Genomic DNA, 17,630 nt, shown 5'->3' on the forward strand with positions numbered 1-17,630 from the left:
CTCTCCACTCTTCCCATCTGCTGCCCAGGATGTCTCTCCAAGCGTGGGGGACACAGGTCCCAGTGTAAAGGACCCCATCGCACCACAGGGTGGGATCCAAGGCACCAAGGGGCCAAACACCTTCATCCCTCACTCCACATGGTCTGTTCCAAAGAGGCCCACGAGGCAGGCACCTGAGGGACCAAGGTCACCACGTGTGGCCCTGCGCGCCAAGCTGTAGGTGACGGGCATGGGGATCTCTGGCAGCCTGGAGCAGCACCCGGACCCCAGGGTCACGCCAGCCTCACAACCTCCCCACTTGTCCAGCATCGTGCCCCAACACCCGTGACCCCAAACCCAAGCCACTCATGGGTCCCTCTCCAGTGCCCCGCCCCCCAAGCCTCCTCCGCACCTGCCCCTTCTCTACAACCCTCCGCAGTCGCGAGGGCCAGTCTAGCACAGCCCCTCCCCCAGCCCTCCCCGCCCACCCCGAAGGCCCCACCCCAACCGACTAGGTTCCCCGCAGGCTGGGCCCGGTAACCGGGGCTTGCGGGGTCGGGGTGGGGGGGCGCCCAGCCTGGGCCCCAAGCACCCAACCCCTACTGGACCCTGGGACTCACCCCCCAGAACCACCCTACCCCTACCTGGACCGGACCGGCCCCCTCCCCCCAGCTGCTCTGAGGCTGCCAGGGCGGCTCTAGCCCCCCGTTCTGGGCTCAGTTTCCAGAGGCAGAGGTGCTCTGGGGGAGGTGGGTGCAGCACAGGCCCCTCGGGCTGCTGGCCGGCAGAGGCCAGTCGACATTCGCTGGAGACTGGGAGAGGCCAAAGGTCGGGGGCTGGATGCTGCTGGAGGGGTGGGGCCCTTCCCAACGCCCCTGGAGGCTCCCGTCCCCCTCCCGACCCCCAGCCACTGGGCAGGCGCTGCAGGATCCAGCCAGCTCCCGGCCCCGACCCAGGTCGCTCAGAGCCCCTCCTAGCCTCCAGTCCTGCCCTGCGGCTGGTGCTCCTGCAGCAGGGAGGGGCCTGAGGACCCGAGGCGAAGGCAGTTCTGAGACCTGCCGTGGCCTGGGAGCCAGCCGCCCACGCCTGCGGACCCATGGCTGGACGCCGGCGGCTGCAGTGCTGGGGAATGCCCCGCGCTGGGTGCTGGCGCTGGGGGGCGCAGGCAGGCCTGCAGTCCCGAGTGGAGGCCGGCAGAGGGCGCCTGGCCTGGTGGCCGCAGACACACAAACACTGGCACACACGTGTCTGTCCACGTCCACAGCTCACAGGCGCTCGGAACATGCGTGTGCACGCTCACGCAGCCCACCAAGGCGCCACTCTCCACGCTCGCAAGCCAGTAGGTCCTGAGCGCTCTTGGCTGGACTCCGTGCAGCCCCCCGACCCACGTGCCCGCCCAGGAGTCCCTGCACCTGGCAGGTGCTCCACGCCCCTGAGGCCCACGGCCTCGCAGCCCACCTAGCAGCGTCCGGGCTCAGTCAGGGCACAAGCTGCCCACGGTCACAGCTCAGAAAGGGCAGGACAGAGCCAGGCTGGCCCCTGCTGGGCAAGTCCTGCCGGCCTTCTGGAAGCTGCACAGCCGTCACGGCCCTCACTCTAGCGTGCAGGTGGGGACCCCGAGCAAAGGCCCCACTTCCCCTGGCCCCAGCAGTGGGGAGGTGGCCCCAGGAGCCCCAGCCCTGACCGCTTGGGAAGCCGGCCCTCAGTGCTGAGCAGAGCCTCCTCGGCCCCTTGGGGAGGTGCAGAGGGCAGGACCCCCAGCACCCAGAAAGCCCCCAGACATGCCCAAGAAGCCCTACTCCCCAGCTTCCTGCCAGGCCCGGCTCAGGGCGTGGGGTCCCAGGAGGGCTGCCAGCATCCGGCGGGCGCGATGGTTGGACTGGGTAGTAGTGCGGGTCACCCGCGAAAGCGCTGGAAAAGGAAGCTAAGCTGGGCGAGGGGGCTGCCTTTAGGCGTCTGCTGCTCAGTCGTGGTGTCTTGGCCAGGAGGTCTGGGGCAGACGGGTGACAGAGGCTGGCCAGGCCTCGGCTGGTGGACCGGCCTGGCTTCCTGGAGCCGGAGTCTGGGGAGGACAGCACGCAGCGGCCAGGGGGCCGAGGGCAGGTTCACGGCCGACGGGTGTGCTGTCCGGAGAAGCAGAGGCCCCGCGTGCTCAGCACGACCGGGGCTCAGCTGAGAACAGGCTCCGGCACCGCCCTACACGGCGCCCTGGCTGCCCGACCCGCCTCCACACCCACACCCGACTGCCTTCACCCCGGGGCCCCCCTGCCCAAAGCGCCGCCCTGCGACAGGACAGCACAGAACCACCCAGAAGACACAGCTCCAGCCCGGAGCCTCCAGTTCGCCCCGCGTGGCGGCCACAGGTGCCTTCGGTCAGGCGGTTTCAGGGTGACGGAGGCTGGCTGACCGCCAGCTGGCAGCCCCAAGTCTACCCAGAGCCAGGGGAGTGTCGGACTGTCCTTACAGAACTGCCCTCCCAGGCAGACACCCAACCGGGGACTTTTCTCCCCGGAACGAGGGTGCCGCCGCGGATGCCCCCGTGTGCGGCAAGGGAGCTGGATGCTCAGGCCCTCGCTGCCAACCCAGCCGGGAGGAGAGGGCCTGGCACCGTCCTGGGTCCAGCGAACAGACCTGCAGAACAGCAGGGGTGCCTGTCCTTTGCCCGCAAGGGGTCTCGGGCCACCCACCTAGTGTTCCGACGCGATGCCTGAGAGCAGAGCTCATCTCAGGCCAGTCAGCCTCAGGGCCACGCGCGTCAGCGCGGGGGGCTCCCGGGCAGAGGGCAACTTACTCCAGCTGAACATGGCCTCCTGGACCAGAATCGACAGGAACGAAGTGCCCCCGAAGCCTTCAGGGCTGGGGCAGGATCCCGGAGTCCCGATCCCAACAGGCTGGGGTTCCAGCACGGAAACCGGAGTGTCAGGACAGACCGCACCCCGCTGTCCGGCCCGGTGCTGACCCGAGGGCCGCCTGCAGTGCAGCCCACCAGCCCCGGTGAGGACCCACACCTCACACCTGGCTGGCCCTCCTGAACGCCTCTGTGCTGGGACACCTGGTCCCGGGCTGGCAGACCACGTTTGACCCTGGCTCTTGGGCTGACCTGGGTCTTCTCATCACCCTGAGCCTGATCTCTGGCCTCAGATCCGAGCGTGGCAGACTACTGGCTCAGTGACAGGCCTCCAGGGTCAGCCAAAGGCACAGGTGCTGGCCACTGGGTGTCCCGTCCCCCGTGGGTGTCTTCCTTAGGGAGAACTGTGGGTGGCAGGGCTGCCACTCCCCACTCAGGGACGTGCTGCAGACCTGCCACACGAGCCACTGCAATCCGGCTGTCCACACGGGGAGGGCCCGTCCCGCGGGGCAGGCAGCAGGGACGTCGCACACAAATCATACAGGAGGCCTGGGGAAGCCCGGCTGACCGGCCTGAGGGCCGGCAGAAACGAGTGCGGGGACAGAGGACCGAGCACGGCGTCATGTCACGTGGTTGTCAGCGCCGGACCATAAGAACGGGGTGGCCGGCACACAGCCGTCAAAGTCAAGTGAGCTCGGGCGACAGTGAGATCCAAACCACAGTGCAGGAGGCTGGAGGAGGGGCCACGATCACTGCACGACCCCCCAAGCTGATGACGGGCTCTAGGGTGACGGCAAGGCCAGGAAGGCGGTGCTCGGGTCGGGCGGATGCAGGCCAGCACCGGTGCAGAGACGGACTGGGGAGCGGAGGGCAGGGGGCAGGGGGCAGGGGGCAGGTGGCGGCTCTCAAACGCCAGGCAATCTCTTCCAAAGGAAGAAAGAACGAGAGCGACCAGGAAGTGAAAGTTGCTTCAAGGAGACAGACCTCAGTCACGGTCACTGGGCAGCCGCGTGCGCCGCTGGGGAGGCGTTTATTACCGAGCGCACTGGGGGAAGGGGCTGGGTGTGGCCGGCCCCCGCAGCAGCAGGGAGCCCTTCCTTCGACAGCGCCCGGCCCGGGGCCCCGGAGAGCGGGGACAGGGAGGCACACACCCCTGGGGTCCCGGCCGAGGCTGTCTTCCCGCGCAGCCAGTGCTTCTTGGGTGGAAAGGAAGGAGCGAGGAGGTGGCGTGGCCGCTGCGCCCTACCAGTCCTGGTTGTCCCAGCCGTCGTCCACGGCGGCCGGCGGTGCCGCCTCCTTGACGGCCCTGGCCCTGGTCCTGCCCTCCGCCCCGCGCCCCCAGGCCTCCCCACCACCCATGTCGTCGCCGTCCCTGTTGCTGGACGCAGACGCGGGGCCCGAGCCCCACGCGTCCCAGCCGTCCGAGCTCCTCTTGTCGGCTGAGGGGTCCGCACACGTCCAGCTGTTGCCGCTCGGGGACCTGTGGGCCCTAGCAGAGTCGGTGCTCCCAAAGGTCTCCCAGAAGTTCCGGTCGGTGGTGCCGTGGGAGCTGTCCCCGCCGCTGTTCTGACAGCTCCGGCCCTCCGGGGCTCTGGGACAGAGAGCGGTCTCTGAGCGGCTCCCAGAACCAGAAGGTCCAGAAGGTCACCGTCATGGCCCTGAGCCACCGGGTCTTCCCCAGGCTCCTCCCCAGAGAACGGGGTTCAAGGCCGAGTCCAAGTCCCCAGCCAGAGCCCCATCCCCAACCAGGGCGCTCAGCCAGTGCCACTCAGGGTCCCAGAGCCACTGTTCTCGCTCTAGGGCAGAGAAACCCAGTCTCAGGGCGGCTCCGCCATGGAGCTGAGGCCGTGGAACCCGCGGGAGGGACTCAGGTCTCCTGCCACCAGAGCCCACTCTCCGCCAGTCCCACCCAAACGCAGGATGTTTTGAAGGAAAATGTAAAGCGCTGGTTTCCTGCAGCGATTAAGGGGAAAAAAACCCCAGACCCTTCTCTGCACCGTGGAGTCCCTCACCCAAACCGCAGTCGCACCACTGAGCACAGCGGACAGCGCGCCGTGGGGGAAGCGCTGAGGCATCCCGCCCGTGAGCGCGGGAAACGCGCCCAGCCTCGGGCAGACGGACAGCACGCGCCACGGCCGGAGTGGCCGCTGCTCCGGGCCCGGCCCGAGACCATCCATCCCCCCACCAGATCCCCAGGGTCCCACCTGGGGTCAGAGAAGAAGGCTGACCAGTCTGGGCTCGCAGCAGAAAGGCCCGGGCGGGAGCCCTGAGTGCTCCGGGGTCCTGGGAGGTGGGTCAGAGCCCAGCCGCACCCCCTCTCCCTCAGCCTGTCCCACAGAGGCGAGGCTGAGACTCTCTCCCTCCCCAGCCCTTGATGGTGGCAGCTCCCACGAGGTCGAAGGCAGGGCTTCAGGTCAAGAGGTCAGGGGGCCGACGTGCCTCTCTGCACCCCCAGGGCTCCAGGGGTTTCTGCACTGTGACCCCTGAGCCCCTGGGGGAGACACACCTGCCTCCCAGAGACCCCAGGGGAGAATGCCACGGAAGGGGGCCCACTTCGGGAAGGGGGGCCGGTATACCTGTCCAACGGGTCCTCCGCTCTCCCAGAAAAAAAGGTGGTGACGTCCCTCCATCCCCTGCTACCAACTCCCTGGACCTGGAAGGAGATGGAGGCGCTCAGCCTGGGCTCTGACGCCAAGTGCAGAGTTGGGAGACCTGGGTGAAGCTTAGGAACACGGTGACACCACGGGGCTCGGGCCGGTTCGCCCCGGGCAGGCTCTGCCAGGGACAGCGGGATGCCCGCTGTGTGGACGCAGAGGCTGTGGCCCCAGGAGCTCAGCGGAGAAGCTCCTGGGTGGGAAGCAGGACAAACGCCAACCCACCCCTCCGCCCCGCCCCCAGCGGCGCTAAGGCAGAGAAGACGGCCGCCCCCAGCGCACTCACCAGGGGAGGTCGGCAGCAGCAAGACAAGGGCAGAAAGAAAAGAAGCAACAGGTTAGCGGCTGTGACGGGCGCCTGTCAAGCTGTTTCCATATTCCTCAAGCTGTCGGCACCGGAGCGTCTACCTGACCCTCCTCACGTCCTACAGGCCCCTCGGGCCAAGAAGCCGTACGGGGCATGAAGCGCCCGGCCCTTCCTGCTCGCGGTTCCGGGCTCCTTGGAATATGGAGACGCTTTCAGCCGAGCCCGCCTGCCAGGCGGGGCTTCCCTACCTTGGCCGCCAACTCAGAGAACCCACTGGACACATCATCAAAAATCTTTCCCTCCTTCACCTGGTGGATCGAAACAGCATCGTCATAGCCTTGGCAGGTGCCCCGCTGCCCATTACGGACAAAGGACAATGCCCACCGACACCTGTCAGGGGACCTGCCTCCGCGCCGCGTCGCCCCCTCCCCAGAAGCGAAGGGGAGGAGCAAGCCGACCACACTGCAGCCCGGGCCGGTCTCGCGGTCTCGCTCGGACCCTCCCCCCGCAGTCTCCCGAGCACAGGCTGGCACTGGCCGCAACCCGCACGCCCCCCACCACTGGGAGCTTCTCTCGCCGCCCTGGCCTCCTCCGGGGCGAGGGGCCGGGCGCACACCCAGCCCCGCGGGAGCAGAGTACAAGGCCAGGCCTTGCTGGGCTGCGGGACGAGAGCCACAGGCGCAGCGCACGCATGAGGCCGCAGGGCGTGAGCACGGGAGCCTGAAGCCCGAACAGAGCCTCCCAGCACCACCTGCCCCCCGAACGAGGCCCACGGGAGCCGTACGCAGCCGAGTACCGGAGTCCCCGCGTTACCTTCTCCTGGGCAGGTTTGAGGACACCCTCGTTCAGACTGTGGCCCAACTCTGACGCCTGTTGGAAGGAAAGACGCGATGAGAAAAAGCCGCGTACGCGGCAGCACGTTCACCCCAGGACTGCGAGCTCTGCCCGCGGAGAGAAGGCCGCAGACGGCGAGCAGCCCACCAGCACCCGATGCGCCACGCTGTCGCAGAGGCGGGAGACCGCTGCCCCGGCCTACGCGCCCTGGGAAGGGACTCGGGACAGCCGCAAGCTCTTGGAAGTCCACCCCACCCGGTGGCCACCATCAGGCTCTCCCCATCGGAGCCCACAGGATCCATCCCAGGAGAACAGCCCCTGGCAGCCCCCCGACACAGACGGGTGGATCCCAAGCCCCAGCTGCCCTCCAGGGGCCCCGCAGGAGTTCGGACAGAAGGGGATGGAGCCGGGGAGCGCGCCCAGGCCAGCAGCTCAGGTGGGGGGCAGGCAGGACAGAGGGGAGGCAACCACGGAGCAGGGCCCTCGCGCCTGGCACAGGACTCCCCAGCACCCCCACAGCAGCAGCCTCGGGTTCTGGATCCCGCGCCTCCTGCCTGTGACGTGGACGCCCGAGCGCCGTGGACGGGCCACGCAGGAGCCCGTCGGGCTGGGGAGCAGCTCTGAGCGTGAGGACAGGGAGCCGACATGCGGGCCGCAGCGCGGACCACCCGGAGCAGGGCACGCGCCGGACACACAAGTGGGGGGCGGCATGCACGAGCACGGATGCGGCCTTACCAGCTCTGGCTGCTGCTTGGAACCCCAGAACTTTACCCAGACAGCATGGGGAGACGGGGGGTGGGGGTGGGAGAGAGAGCGAGGCGGTGGGAGCGGTGTTCGGCAACAACCAGGACAGGGTCCCGTGGGCGCCGCACGCTCGCTAGACCCGGCACCTCCCGCCTGGGATCTTTCCAGCACGGTAGGAGCAAGCAGTTAGGGAGTTGAGACGGGGGCTCAGAGAGATCAGCCCTCGAGGCGTGAGGGGGCCCGCGTGGCCCCAGAGGCTCCTTGGACGGCCCGGCACCACGCCGGGACCGCCGGGGCTGCCAGCCAAGGTGTGAGAAAAAGACGAACACCAGGGCCCGAGATGCCGCCCGCGAGAAGGGAGGGCGCTAACCAGGGACAGAGGCATGCTGTTGCCACAGGATGCAGACCCCGGTCCCCTGGGGGGCGCTGGGCCTCCGGTGTGCGGTTGCCCAGACATGGCACAGAGCCTCCTTCCCCACGAGGCGAAGGGCACAGGGGCCTATGGCTGCCCGGCTACCAGGGACGGGGCAGGATCTAAGCCTCCTCCACCTGCTAACCCGCAGGCGCCCAAAGTGGCACATGGACACGTGAGCCTGGGAGGCAAATGCACGCACGGGCCTGTCAGCGCCCGAGTTGCCCGCGGAAGCGCCCTTCCCCCGAGCACGGGGCACGAAGCAGGCGACCAGCCTAGAAACCTTGAGAGCACGAATGCAGAGGCTTCCTTTGTTACCTTTTGACTTGCCTGGGATCCAAACTTTGTCGCCTGAAAGGAAACACAGAAAGAGGGCTTTCTGGTCAGCCGCCTGACGCTGGCCACCAGGGCTGCATGTCCTTGGGGCCCAGACACCCGTGCTGGTCTCCTGACGGCCGCGAGGCACTGGTGCTCACCCCACAGCAGCTCTAAGGGGCCCCGCAAAGCTGCCCACCACACCCGCTTCCCCTGGAGGGGGGCCGTCAGGGGAGGGGCACCCAGGATGAGGGAGCAGAGCTGACACCGACCTCCCCGCTCTGGAACGCAGGGCGTACAGGCCGCCCACGGGCCCACAGGTGGGGCAGGTCCCTCTCCAGCGAGCGCTCCCCCTCCCTGCCGCGCGCAGTCTGGTCACACCTCTCACCTCTGCCCAGCACCCCAGCCGCTCTCATAATAAGAGGGAAAGGCCTGGATCCCCACCGCAGCCCCGCAAAGCCCCGGAGAGAATCAGCAGAGGCCACGTGGCAAAGCGCTGGTGCCCCAGCGCCAGGCTCCTCCCCGGGCTCTGGCCCTCAGAAACTCCTGGCCTGGCCTCTCCAGGCCTCTGTGCTCTGGGTCAGCCTGACAGGCAGCCTCTCGTCCCTGCTCTGGGCTTTCCTGTCACCACCACGGCACGGTCTCCCCGCCAGGCCCGAATCCTCGCACACACCTCTGGCCGGTCCCTTCCTACCTGGCTCCCACCCGGTTGCCGCCAGGAGCCGAGCACATGCCCACGACCCATCTACCTGTCCTGACAGAACCCCCAAATCCTGCCTCGTCTCGAGCCCAGGAGCAGGCGAGGGCAAGAGGAAACTCGGGCGGTCTATACCCTGGAGACCCAGAAACCCGAGGCTTTGCTGGGGCCAGGGGGAGGGGGAGGCAGGGAACCTGGGACACCCTGACACCCCGCCGGCACCCCCTCCTGGGGTCAGCCCAGGCCCTGCAGGCAGCTCCGCTCTGGCCGGTACACCACCAGCTGCCACAGCAAAGAACGTCCGTGGGGCCTGGAGGATTCGCCAGGGCGAGAGGCCGCTCGCCGAAAGCCCCTCAGGGCAGATGGACGCGTGGCCTGAGCCCCGTCAGGACCCCCTGGTCTCCCAGAGCCACCTGGCCTGCGCGGCCGCGTGACGGGACAGGCTACTTACACCCTCCTTAGCTGCTGAGGCAAACCTGCTTGCTCCAGTGGCGAAACTGCTCCAGCCCTGAAAGGAAGTGACACAGAAGCCACACGGTGGCTCCACGCGTGGCCACCAGGGGGTGCTCCTCGGACTCGCGCCGGCCGCCTCGCACCCACGTTCTGCGGGAAGGACGCAGCCGGGGCCCCGGAGGCAGCTCCCGGCCCGGCTCCCTGGAGACACGCCTTCCCCCGAAGCGCCCCGCCGCCCCTCCAGACAGACCACGGGGCGCTGGGGCCACCGAAAGCTGTCCTCCTTCCTCTAAGTCCAAGGTTGTTTCCCCTAAGCCTCCAAGATAGATGAAAGCAATTTGGAAATAGAAATTCTTCATTTAAATCCCAACTCAGCCTGTTCCTCCTGAGGGAGACGCGGAGGGACCCTCGCGAGGAACTGAGAAGACAAGTGCATGCGGCCTCTTCCCCGTGGCGGGCGGGGTGACACGGAGACACAAACACTACAGCCTGGGAGGCGCTTCCGGAGAGCCGGCTCCCGCACGGCGGGCCAGGCCGACAGCCCTTTCTTCCCCGGGGCAGCCCTGGCCCAGAACCCACGTGCTTGGCAGGCTCCGCCAGGAGCGGGCGGCCAGGCGGGCTCCGCTCAGAGGAAACGAGCCTTGCTCAATCTGAGGGACGCGTCTTGTCGCCAAAGGAAACAAACGACAAAATACGCGTGGGATTAAACACCGTAAGCGGCGCTTTAAGAAAAGGACGTCAGTGAAGGAAAGGGAGGGGGGCCTCTGTGAGATGGGCCAGCGCACGATCCCAGGACAGCCAGGCTCCAGGCTCCGGGAGGCCCCTGGGGGGCGGGGGACGGGCAGGACGGGCGTCCTCACCGAGTACAGGGACGACATGGCGCTGTTGAGGAAGTCGTCTTCCCTCTTCGGAGGCGGTACCGTGTTCCCAAACCCCACGTAGCGGTTCTCCTGGGCCCTGGCGGGGACACAAGCAACAGCCCTGCTGCTCCCGACAGCTGGGGGTGCGGAGGTGCCCAGACCTGGGACGGGCACCCCGGAGGACGTGCGGCTCCCACACCCCAGTGTGGGGTCAGGCTCTCCTCTGTTCGTGGGATGAGGCCCTCCTGCTGCACCTGCCAGAGGACCTGGCGAGACCCAAAGCGACAGCCGGTCACTGCAGGGAGTGGGACAGGCTCGAGCACAGGTCGCGCAGGCTCCAGGAAGGAAACACGTCCTTTCTGCTCCCAAGCATTCTTAGCAGTGACTTTCTCTAAGTGGTTTTCTCTCCACTCGAGCCCCCCACCCGAACCTGGGCTGCCAGACAGCACCGCAGGAGGCCTGCCGACTCTGCACCCCTTGCAGACATGGACAGCAGCCTCCCCAGACCCTCGCAGGGGCCAAACCCCCGGGGGCCAGGTCTGCCTGGGCCTCCCCCAGCTTCCCCGAGCCCTCCGGGGGCCTTACCCTTGATAGGAGCCAAGGTCATCGTTCAGCCAGTCTTCAAAAGCTTTGTCCGCGGAGGTGGTGGAGTTCCGCAGCTGGCCAGAGGCTCTGCAATGGAGGGTGAGAAGTCAGAGAGGCCGACAGGGGGTGGGCACACGCCCACAGGACCACGGGGGTCTCTGGGAGGTGCCGTCACGCCCACCTGATCACACCCGGCTCCTCCAAAGCTTGGAGCAGGGTGGCCCAGGCTTAGGCTCAGCGGCTGAAGCCGGCAAGAGGCAGGGGGGGCGCTGCAGCCTGGTGGGGAGGGGGGGCCACAGCAGCTCCACGCCTGCCCACGCCTGCCCACGCCTGCAGGGAGGCCGCAGGGGTCGAGGCCAAAGCAAGCGCTCGGCAGGGGTCTGGAGCCCTTCCGACCGGAATCTCGCCACACAAGGGGGAGGAGGAGGGGAGGGCCACTAGGCACCCCTGGTGTCAACAGGGAGCTCTCTCTGAGACCGGTCACCCCGGAACACCAGCCTCCAACCCACAAGAGGACACAGGATGCCCGCCAGGGGGATGGGTCACCCTGGGGACGTGGGCAGCCCTCAGGCAGGACAGGAGACGTACACAGCACTGGGTCCTACAGAGATGCCGTGTGCTGTAGGCACAGATCTGAGGAACGGGGAATGGTGCTTCTACTTCAGACGTACCTTTACTGGTTGAATTTCTACTAAAAGTTTGAATTGTAACTTAAAAAGTTGTTTTTCCCACTGACTTTCAGAAACGGCTCACAACCGGAGCTGTTACCACAACAGCACAGGGACCCTGAGCCACAGTTAAGGTCAGAGCCGGGCAAACCCGGCCCAGAGCCCGGCCCGCAGGCCAGACGAGTAGCTACCGGTGGGCAGAGGACCGCAGCGTCTTGGGCTGCGGTGGGGTCCAGGTCTGGGCGGGCGATGACTCCAGAGACCATTCCCTGCCTTCGGCCAGAGCGGCCACCTGCAGAGGGAGCCCGGGTGTCAGGCAGCGAGGATGCCGCCTGCCCCCCACACGGCCCCTTGGGCTCAGCTGCCACGGGCCGGGGCTCTGCGGGTGCCGACACCGAGACTGGCTCTCACGATGGGCAGAGTGAGCAAGCTCTTGGTCAGTGTGGCGCCCGGGCCCCCTCTGAACCCCCCGAATGGATGCAGCACTCCCCAGAGGCTGCGAGGAGGGCCCATCCCTCAGCCCTCCTAACCACAGGCCACCTGCTTCCCCTTGGGTGGGGCGAGCTGGGGCCACGCGTCCTGTCTGTGTGTGGACTGCACGTGGCCTCCGTGTCGTGTCAGAACCCGCAGGAGATCTCAGCTCCTGGAACCACTACAGCAGCCGATGTTCAGCGCTTACTGAACACCTGAACCCACAAAGCAGCCTGCACACGGCCGGGCGGCCTGTCCTCACCTTGTCCCTGAAGAGGGCGGCGGCCTTGCTGCTGTACTTCTCCTGCAGGGACCAGCAGGGGTCGTAATCCTCTTGACACTCCAGGAACTCCCGGAACTTAGCGTTCCCGCCGGCCTTCATCTTCTCCAGCTCCGCGTCCTTCCACTTGTCCATAGTGACGGAACGGACAAAGCTACACACCAGAGGGCCGACCTCGCCACCAGTACCAGCATCCAAGAGCCCACCCCAAACAGACTCGAACTAGACACATGCACCTCCTGTGCCAGAGCACCGGAGGGGGTAGGAGCTGGCCTGTGAGGTGGCCCGCACCTTCCCGTCACCCGCCAGGTGGCAGGCCAGGAGCAAAGGGCACTGACCTGAGATGCACCCCGAGCCCGCGGTGCTTCCCTGAGCACTCCAGGCAGATCCAGATGCCGTAGGTCACGCTCACCCACTGAGGGTTGAAGGCGCCGCACTCAAAACACACCTGCGAAAAGCGCCCAGGCGACTCACCCGGGGCGGGGCAGGGCAGGGCCCAGGGACCCCGAAGACCCAATGGGGGGCCCCGAGAGGGGGCAGAGGGAGGCTGGCTGGGAGGCCAACGGTGACAGGGAGGGAGGACTCTGAGGCCGCGAGCAGCTCTGAGAGGACCCCGAAACCTAAGCCAAGTGTCAAGGAAAAGCGCACACTTACATTGTTTTCATCTTGCACCCGAACTTCCTTAAGAACTTTCCTGGTTCTTGGGCTGGCCATGGCGCTGTGAAAGAGAAAAACAAACTTTTCAACTTCCAAATAGGTCACTTCACAAGAAGATCAACCTTTGGTGCAAACACACTACAAAGTATGACTTCAAGAAATTCCGCGAGGCTGCTTGGAAGCTGCAGGGCAACAGGGCTACTTACTGCAGGAACCTGCTCTCCACGTGCTAAGAAAAGCCGAGATCAGTCCGGACGCTCCCGGGCCAACCGCAGCGGGATTATTGGGGGCAACGCGCAGTTACTGGAGGCCGCTCATCACGTACCATCAAGACCACGCGATTTATAAAAACATCGGTCTTCTGGTGAAGTTCACAGCAAGGGGTGGTCTTCACAAAACGTGCTCAGACTGGCTGTTAAATCTCATTTCCCCTTTTCAGGGCGACACGCCAGACTTGGGCTGACAGTATCCGAAGACAGGGAGCCCCACATTCTCGGCCCCCGCAGCCCCTCTACCTTCCTACCAGCGCAGGGAGGCTCCTGGCCTGGGGCGGAAGCGGTGGCCCCGAGTGACACGGGAAGAGGCTGGCCTCCCTGGGACCATCTGAAGGATGGAGGTGACAGACAGCATGGCCACAGCAGGGCAAGGACAGGGGCCTATGGGCCAGCAGACCTGCCACCGCGCCTCAGGGGGGCACTGCCGGGGAACAGCAGCCACACAGCCTGGGCTGAAGAGAAAACCCATTTACCTCTTGATAGATCTCCTAGCTTCGGCAAAGTTCAAGTTCAACAGGTGGCCCGGTAAGTTTCAGGCGGGGGATGGGGAGGGAGCCCAGCGTGGTGTCGGCAGTAAAGTAACCCCATGGATGCCCAGCCTGAGTCTCAGGCTGGCCCTTCCCTTGTGACCAGGACCTGCAGGCTGTCCCTCCGGCTCCCCCGGCAGCATGTGTCCTCTCAGGACACACGGGCCGCTTAAGGGCCACCTGGGCTGCGGGTGGTGTCTCCAGCCTCCGACCCTGCACCCCGCTGTCTGTGAGGGACTGCTCCGACCAGCTTCCCTGCCGATGCTTCAGCGGGAAAATCCCAGGGGCGGCAGTCACCTTCGGTTACTCCCCAAGGGGACCCTGCCTCTCCCCACACCCAGGCCTCCTGAATCCTGAGCCCCGGAATGCCTAACGCCCACAACGCCCACTTCTGAGCCAGCTGAGGTTAGGAGACAAATGTCTGCTTTCTGTAACGAGGGAAACAAAGCCAAGGGCTCGCCAGAGGCGCCTTTCTGCTCTGTATTTCTCTGTGCTGTGCATGACGGTCTCGAAGGCAAACACCTGAACCCACAATCCTGCCCAGCACCCAGCACCCGGCCCGACCCATCCAGGTGGGACCCTGTCCTAACGCTGAGCTCCAGTCACCCACAGAGCGAAGGCAGAAATGGGTGGCCCCTGGGAGCTCTTTCCAGAGAACTGTGCCTGCCCAGAGGCTCCCGTTCTGGCCAACAGAACCCAGGCAAACAAAAGTCAGAACTGGGGTGAGCCTGCCCTGAATTTCTTACCGTGTAAAAGAAGGCAGAGAGAGCGTCTGCAGAACTACTGCAAGGAAAATACGTGGAAAGTAAATGACTTGGCTCGGATTTAAAAGGAACTTGTTTTGGACGTGAGAATCCTTTACTTCTGTGAAATGCTAACTTTAATACATAAAAAACAAATACTTCCTAACTTTCAAAACTATAGTTCGTCTTGAAAAATAATCCAAGAACTCCTGCATTAATGCTTGAAACCAAACATAGCTCTCTGCAAGTGAACGTGGCCTCAGTAAACGGTGAACCAAATAACACTTCTCAGTTTACGGAAGAAGCCACTTGACAGACGGCAGAACGCTGTTCCTTAAGTTGGGACTTCCTCAATGTCTGAGATGAAAAGGGATGACTTAGGGACACCGCTTGGGGCTGTTACACAGGCGACGGGCAGAAATCCTGCTCAGCTTTCTCAGAAACCACCTGAGGCCCCCGAAGCACCTACGCCGAAGAACAACCGTTTCTCACCTTAAAACACCATTACTTCTGAACTTCTGCAGGGTGTGGTCCCAGGAAGGGATGCCAAAGCCAACTTAAACGCTAATTATCCCCTGGGCCATTATCACAGCCCCACCTGGCACAGATACAGAGGATGGCGGAGCCCTTAGGCCTGCACTAAATGACACAATTAACTCTCACATGGGTGGTCAGCGATGAAGCTGTTTAACAGGGCAGACGAGAAGCACAGTTCTTCTACCTAAACGCACGGCCGCTGACAGAGAATTCCAAAGTCCCTTCTTGGTTTCCTCTCCCTCCCCCAAGACGATCACCCACGGCCGCCAAGGGTGAGGCTGCCATTTCCGATTATACCGGCCTCTCCAACACCGAGGGGGAGGACCCTTCCTTCTTAGGAGTGGAAGCCCCTTCAGAACTCAGACCCGGCCTGACGGGACCCTGTGTCCAAACCAGCTCCTGGTTCCGAAGGAAGGGACGGGGCAGGGCCGGCTCGCCCCACGGAGGGGGTGTTGGTGGGCAGCGGCCCGTGACAGCCTCAGAGGAAAGAAGGCTGGGGGCCGGGGGCGAGCTGCGGGGGGGTGTGGGTCCAGGCGGGGGCGGCCAGAGGAGGGGGGACGGCCGGGGGCCCGTGGACCAGCCCCGGGGTGGCCGGGGGAGGGCGGGGTGGGCGCTTCCAGGTCCTGCGGACAGCGGCCTCGGGGCGGGTGGGGGTCTGGGCGGAGGCGGCCGCCGGGAGGGGTCGTGGACCAGCCCGAGGGGAGCCGGGGCCTCGGGGCCTCGGGGCCTCTGCCGCGCGCTTACCGGGCAGAGGGCTCGATCCTGCGCGCCGGGTCGGGCCGGGTCAGGCCGGGGTCAGGGCCGGGGTCCTGGCCGGGGTCGGCCGCGCCGCGAACCTCACCGAGGACAAGCGCCGGCCACCCACCCCACCGCCACCCGCTTCCGGCTACGTCGCGCCTCGCAAGGCCTCACGGGAAGCTGGGGACGGGCCGGCGGGGGCGGGCCTTCCTCCCTGCCTGCTTGGCCGGAAGCGCTGCCTCACCCCGTCGCTATGGGGACGCGTCCTCCTCCGGGCTGCTGTGTCAGAGCTGCTAGTCCAGCGGGGACCGCGATAGCCTGGGGACCGACAGCCGTGCTCACCAGCGGTGCGCCGTCAGGATCAGACGGGAAACTGATGGCCTGCTCAAATTAGAACGATTCATGGGCGTTTACTCACAAGGGGGCTGGTTAGGAGGGGATGCGCGGGTTTAGGGCACCGCAGGAATTCTGCGGGAACCCAGGCCTGGAGCAGCAGAGCTGTGACGTCAGCAGACTCCAAGGAAAAGGAGGAAGGAGGGGTTCCCGGACTCGGGCAGGGCAGTGTCCTCAGGGCCGCTGCCCAAGAGGAGCTGTCATCTTTTGTTGAGGGCATGGCCAGCCCAAGGTGACCTAGTAGAAGAAGCCACAGGAATAAATACCGGCCTCTCTGGCCTCTCACCCTCTGGTCTCCCGATTTTGCCTCCCACTGGCCGGGCCCACCGGTGCAGTCTGAGGTGGAGAAGGGTAGGGAGTGGGCACGGAGGGCAGCTGGAGACGTTGCAAGCAGGCTGCAAAGCAGTGTGAATAGTAGAATCCCAAATATGGGAAATATGACTGTGGAAAGAAAACTGTCCAGAAGGATGATCTCTGGGGAGTGCAACTGCAAGTGATTTTTGGTTTTGTTTTTACTCTGTGCTCTTATGTGTATTCCACATATTCTTCACTGATCTATGTAACTTTTGGAGTGATCAAGTATGAACATTTGTACTGAGGTATAATTTACATTCAATAATTTACGTTCAATGAGTTTTGAGAAATGCATACTCCAATGTAACCTCCACCATGATCAATTGTAGAACATTTCCATCACAGGCAACCACTGTTCTTACTTTTATCCCCATTTCTTAATTTGCCTGTTTTAGAACGTCATATAAATAGAATCATGCAATAAGTACTCTTTTGAATGGCTTCTTTCACTTAGCATAATGTTTTCAAGGTTCATCCGTGTCGTAGCATGTCAGCACTTCATTCCTTTTTATTGCTGAATACTATTCCGTTAAATGAATATAACTCTTTGTTTATCCATTCACATGTTGGACAGTGGAGTCATTTCTGAGTCTTGGGTATTGTGAATAAAGCTGCCCCGAAATTCACATGGGTATATTTTAACATTTTTTTTGCATAATTACCTAGAAGTTAAGTTGCTGGGTGATCGGGGAGGTGTATGTTGAACTTCATAAGAAATTGTGAAGCAGTCTTCCAAAATGGCTGTACCATCTCACACCCCACCAGCAGTGTGAGAGCGCCAGTGTCTGGCGGGTACGCTGGGTTATCTCATTTGCATTTCCCTCCATTGCTGGTTGAAAGCTGCCCTGGAGGATTATCTTAGCTTCCTGGCCCTTCCAGCCCACCCTGCGCCTAGCTTAGCATGAGCACCTCGTGCAGCCAGGGGAAGCCCTCAGGAAGGAGCCAGCAGGGCTTGCAGTGAGAAGCCACTGGCGTCACAGAAACAAGAGGACTGAGGTGATGTGCACGGGGCACCCATAGGGTCTACCCAGGGACAATGTGAGACGGTGTAGATTTCGGCACGAGACCCTGGGGCTGGGACTGTGTGGGTTCCACAGGTTCAGAGAGCAAGGGCCACGTGCTGGATTTCTTACGTGGGCTCCCTGGAGGAAGCGGGCTATGAAGGATGTTGAAAGGGAGGAGAGGAAAAGGGAAGGCGGTCCCTGAGAGGGCACAGCGGAAGCCAACATTTGGCGCTGGCTAGTGCAAACAACGAGCAGAGGCTGAACTTTCAGTTTTCTGATCATAAAGCTGAAAGGT

At 64.2% G+C, this 17,630-nt stretch overlaps 1 protein-coding gene across 10 annotated transcripts; it reads right to left on the bottom strand.

The window, feature by feature from the left end:
* Window positions 1-3,822: 3,822 nt before the first annotated feature.
* Window positions 3,823-15,754, bottom strand: ARFGAP1 (ARF GTPase activating protein 1). 10 transcript variants are annotated; one of them, XM_082360081.1, is made up of 14 exons: window positions 15,591-15,754; window positions 12,762-12,825; window positions 12,446-12,555; window positions 12,090-12,261; window positions 11,548-11,648; window positions 10,689-10,775; window positions 10,104-10,200; window positions 9,242-9,298; window positions 8,097-8,129; window positions 7,358-7,387; window positions 6,602-6,658; window positions 6,037-6,096; window positions 5,404-5,474; window positions 3,823-4,418 (listed from the first exon to the last, which is right to left on the bottom strand). In XM_082360081.1, the coding sequence occupies exons 2-14, from the start codon at window positions 12,819-12,821 to the stop codon at window positions 4,070-4,072; spliced, it is 1,284 nt and encodes a 427-aa protein (XP_082216207.1). In that variant the 5' UTR covers window positions 12,822-12,825; window positions 15,591-15,754; the 3' UTR covers window positions 3,823-4,069. The 10 variants fall into 10 exon arrangements, with proteins under 10 accessions (XP_082216207.1, XP_082216205.1, XP_082216209.1 ...); XM_082360079.1 differs by having other exon boundaries at window positions 5,404-5,480; window positions 15,591-15,753; XM_082360083.1 differs by lacking the exon at window positions 9,242-9,298 and having other exon boundaries at window positions 5,404-5,480.
* Window positions 15,755-17,630: the final 1,876 nt, after the last annotated feature.

Source organism: Balaenoptera borealis (assembly GCF_965194805.1).
Source record: "Balaenoptera borealis genome assembly, chromosome: 16".
NCBI classification, from domain to species: Eukaryota; Metazoa; Chordata; class Mammalia; order Artiodactyla; family Balaenopteridae; genus Balaenoptera; species Balaenoptera borealis.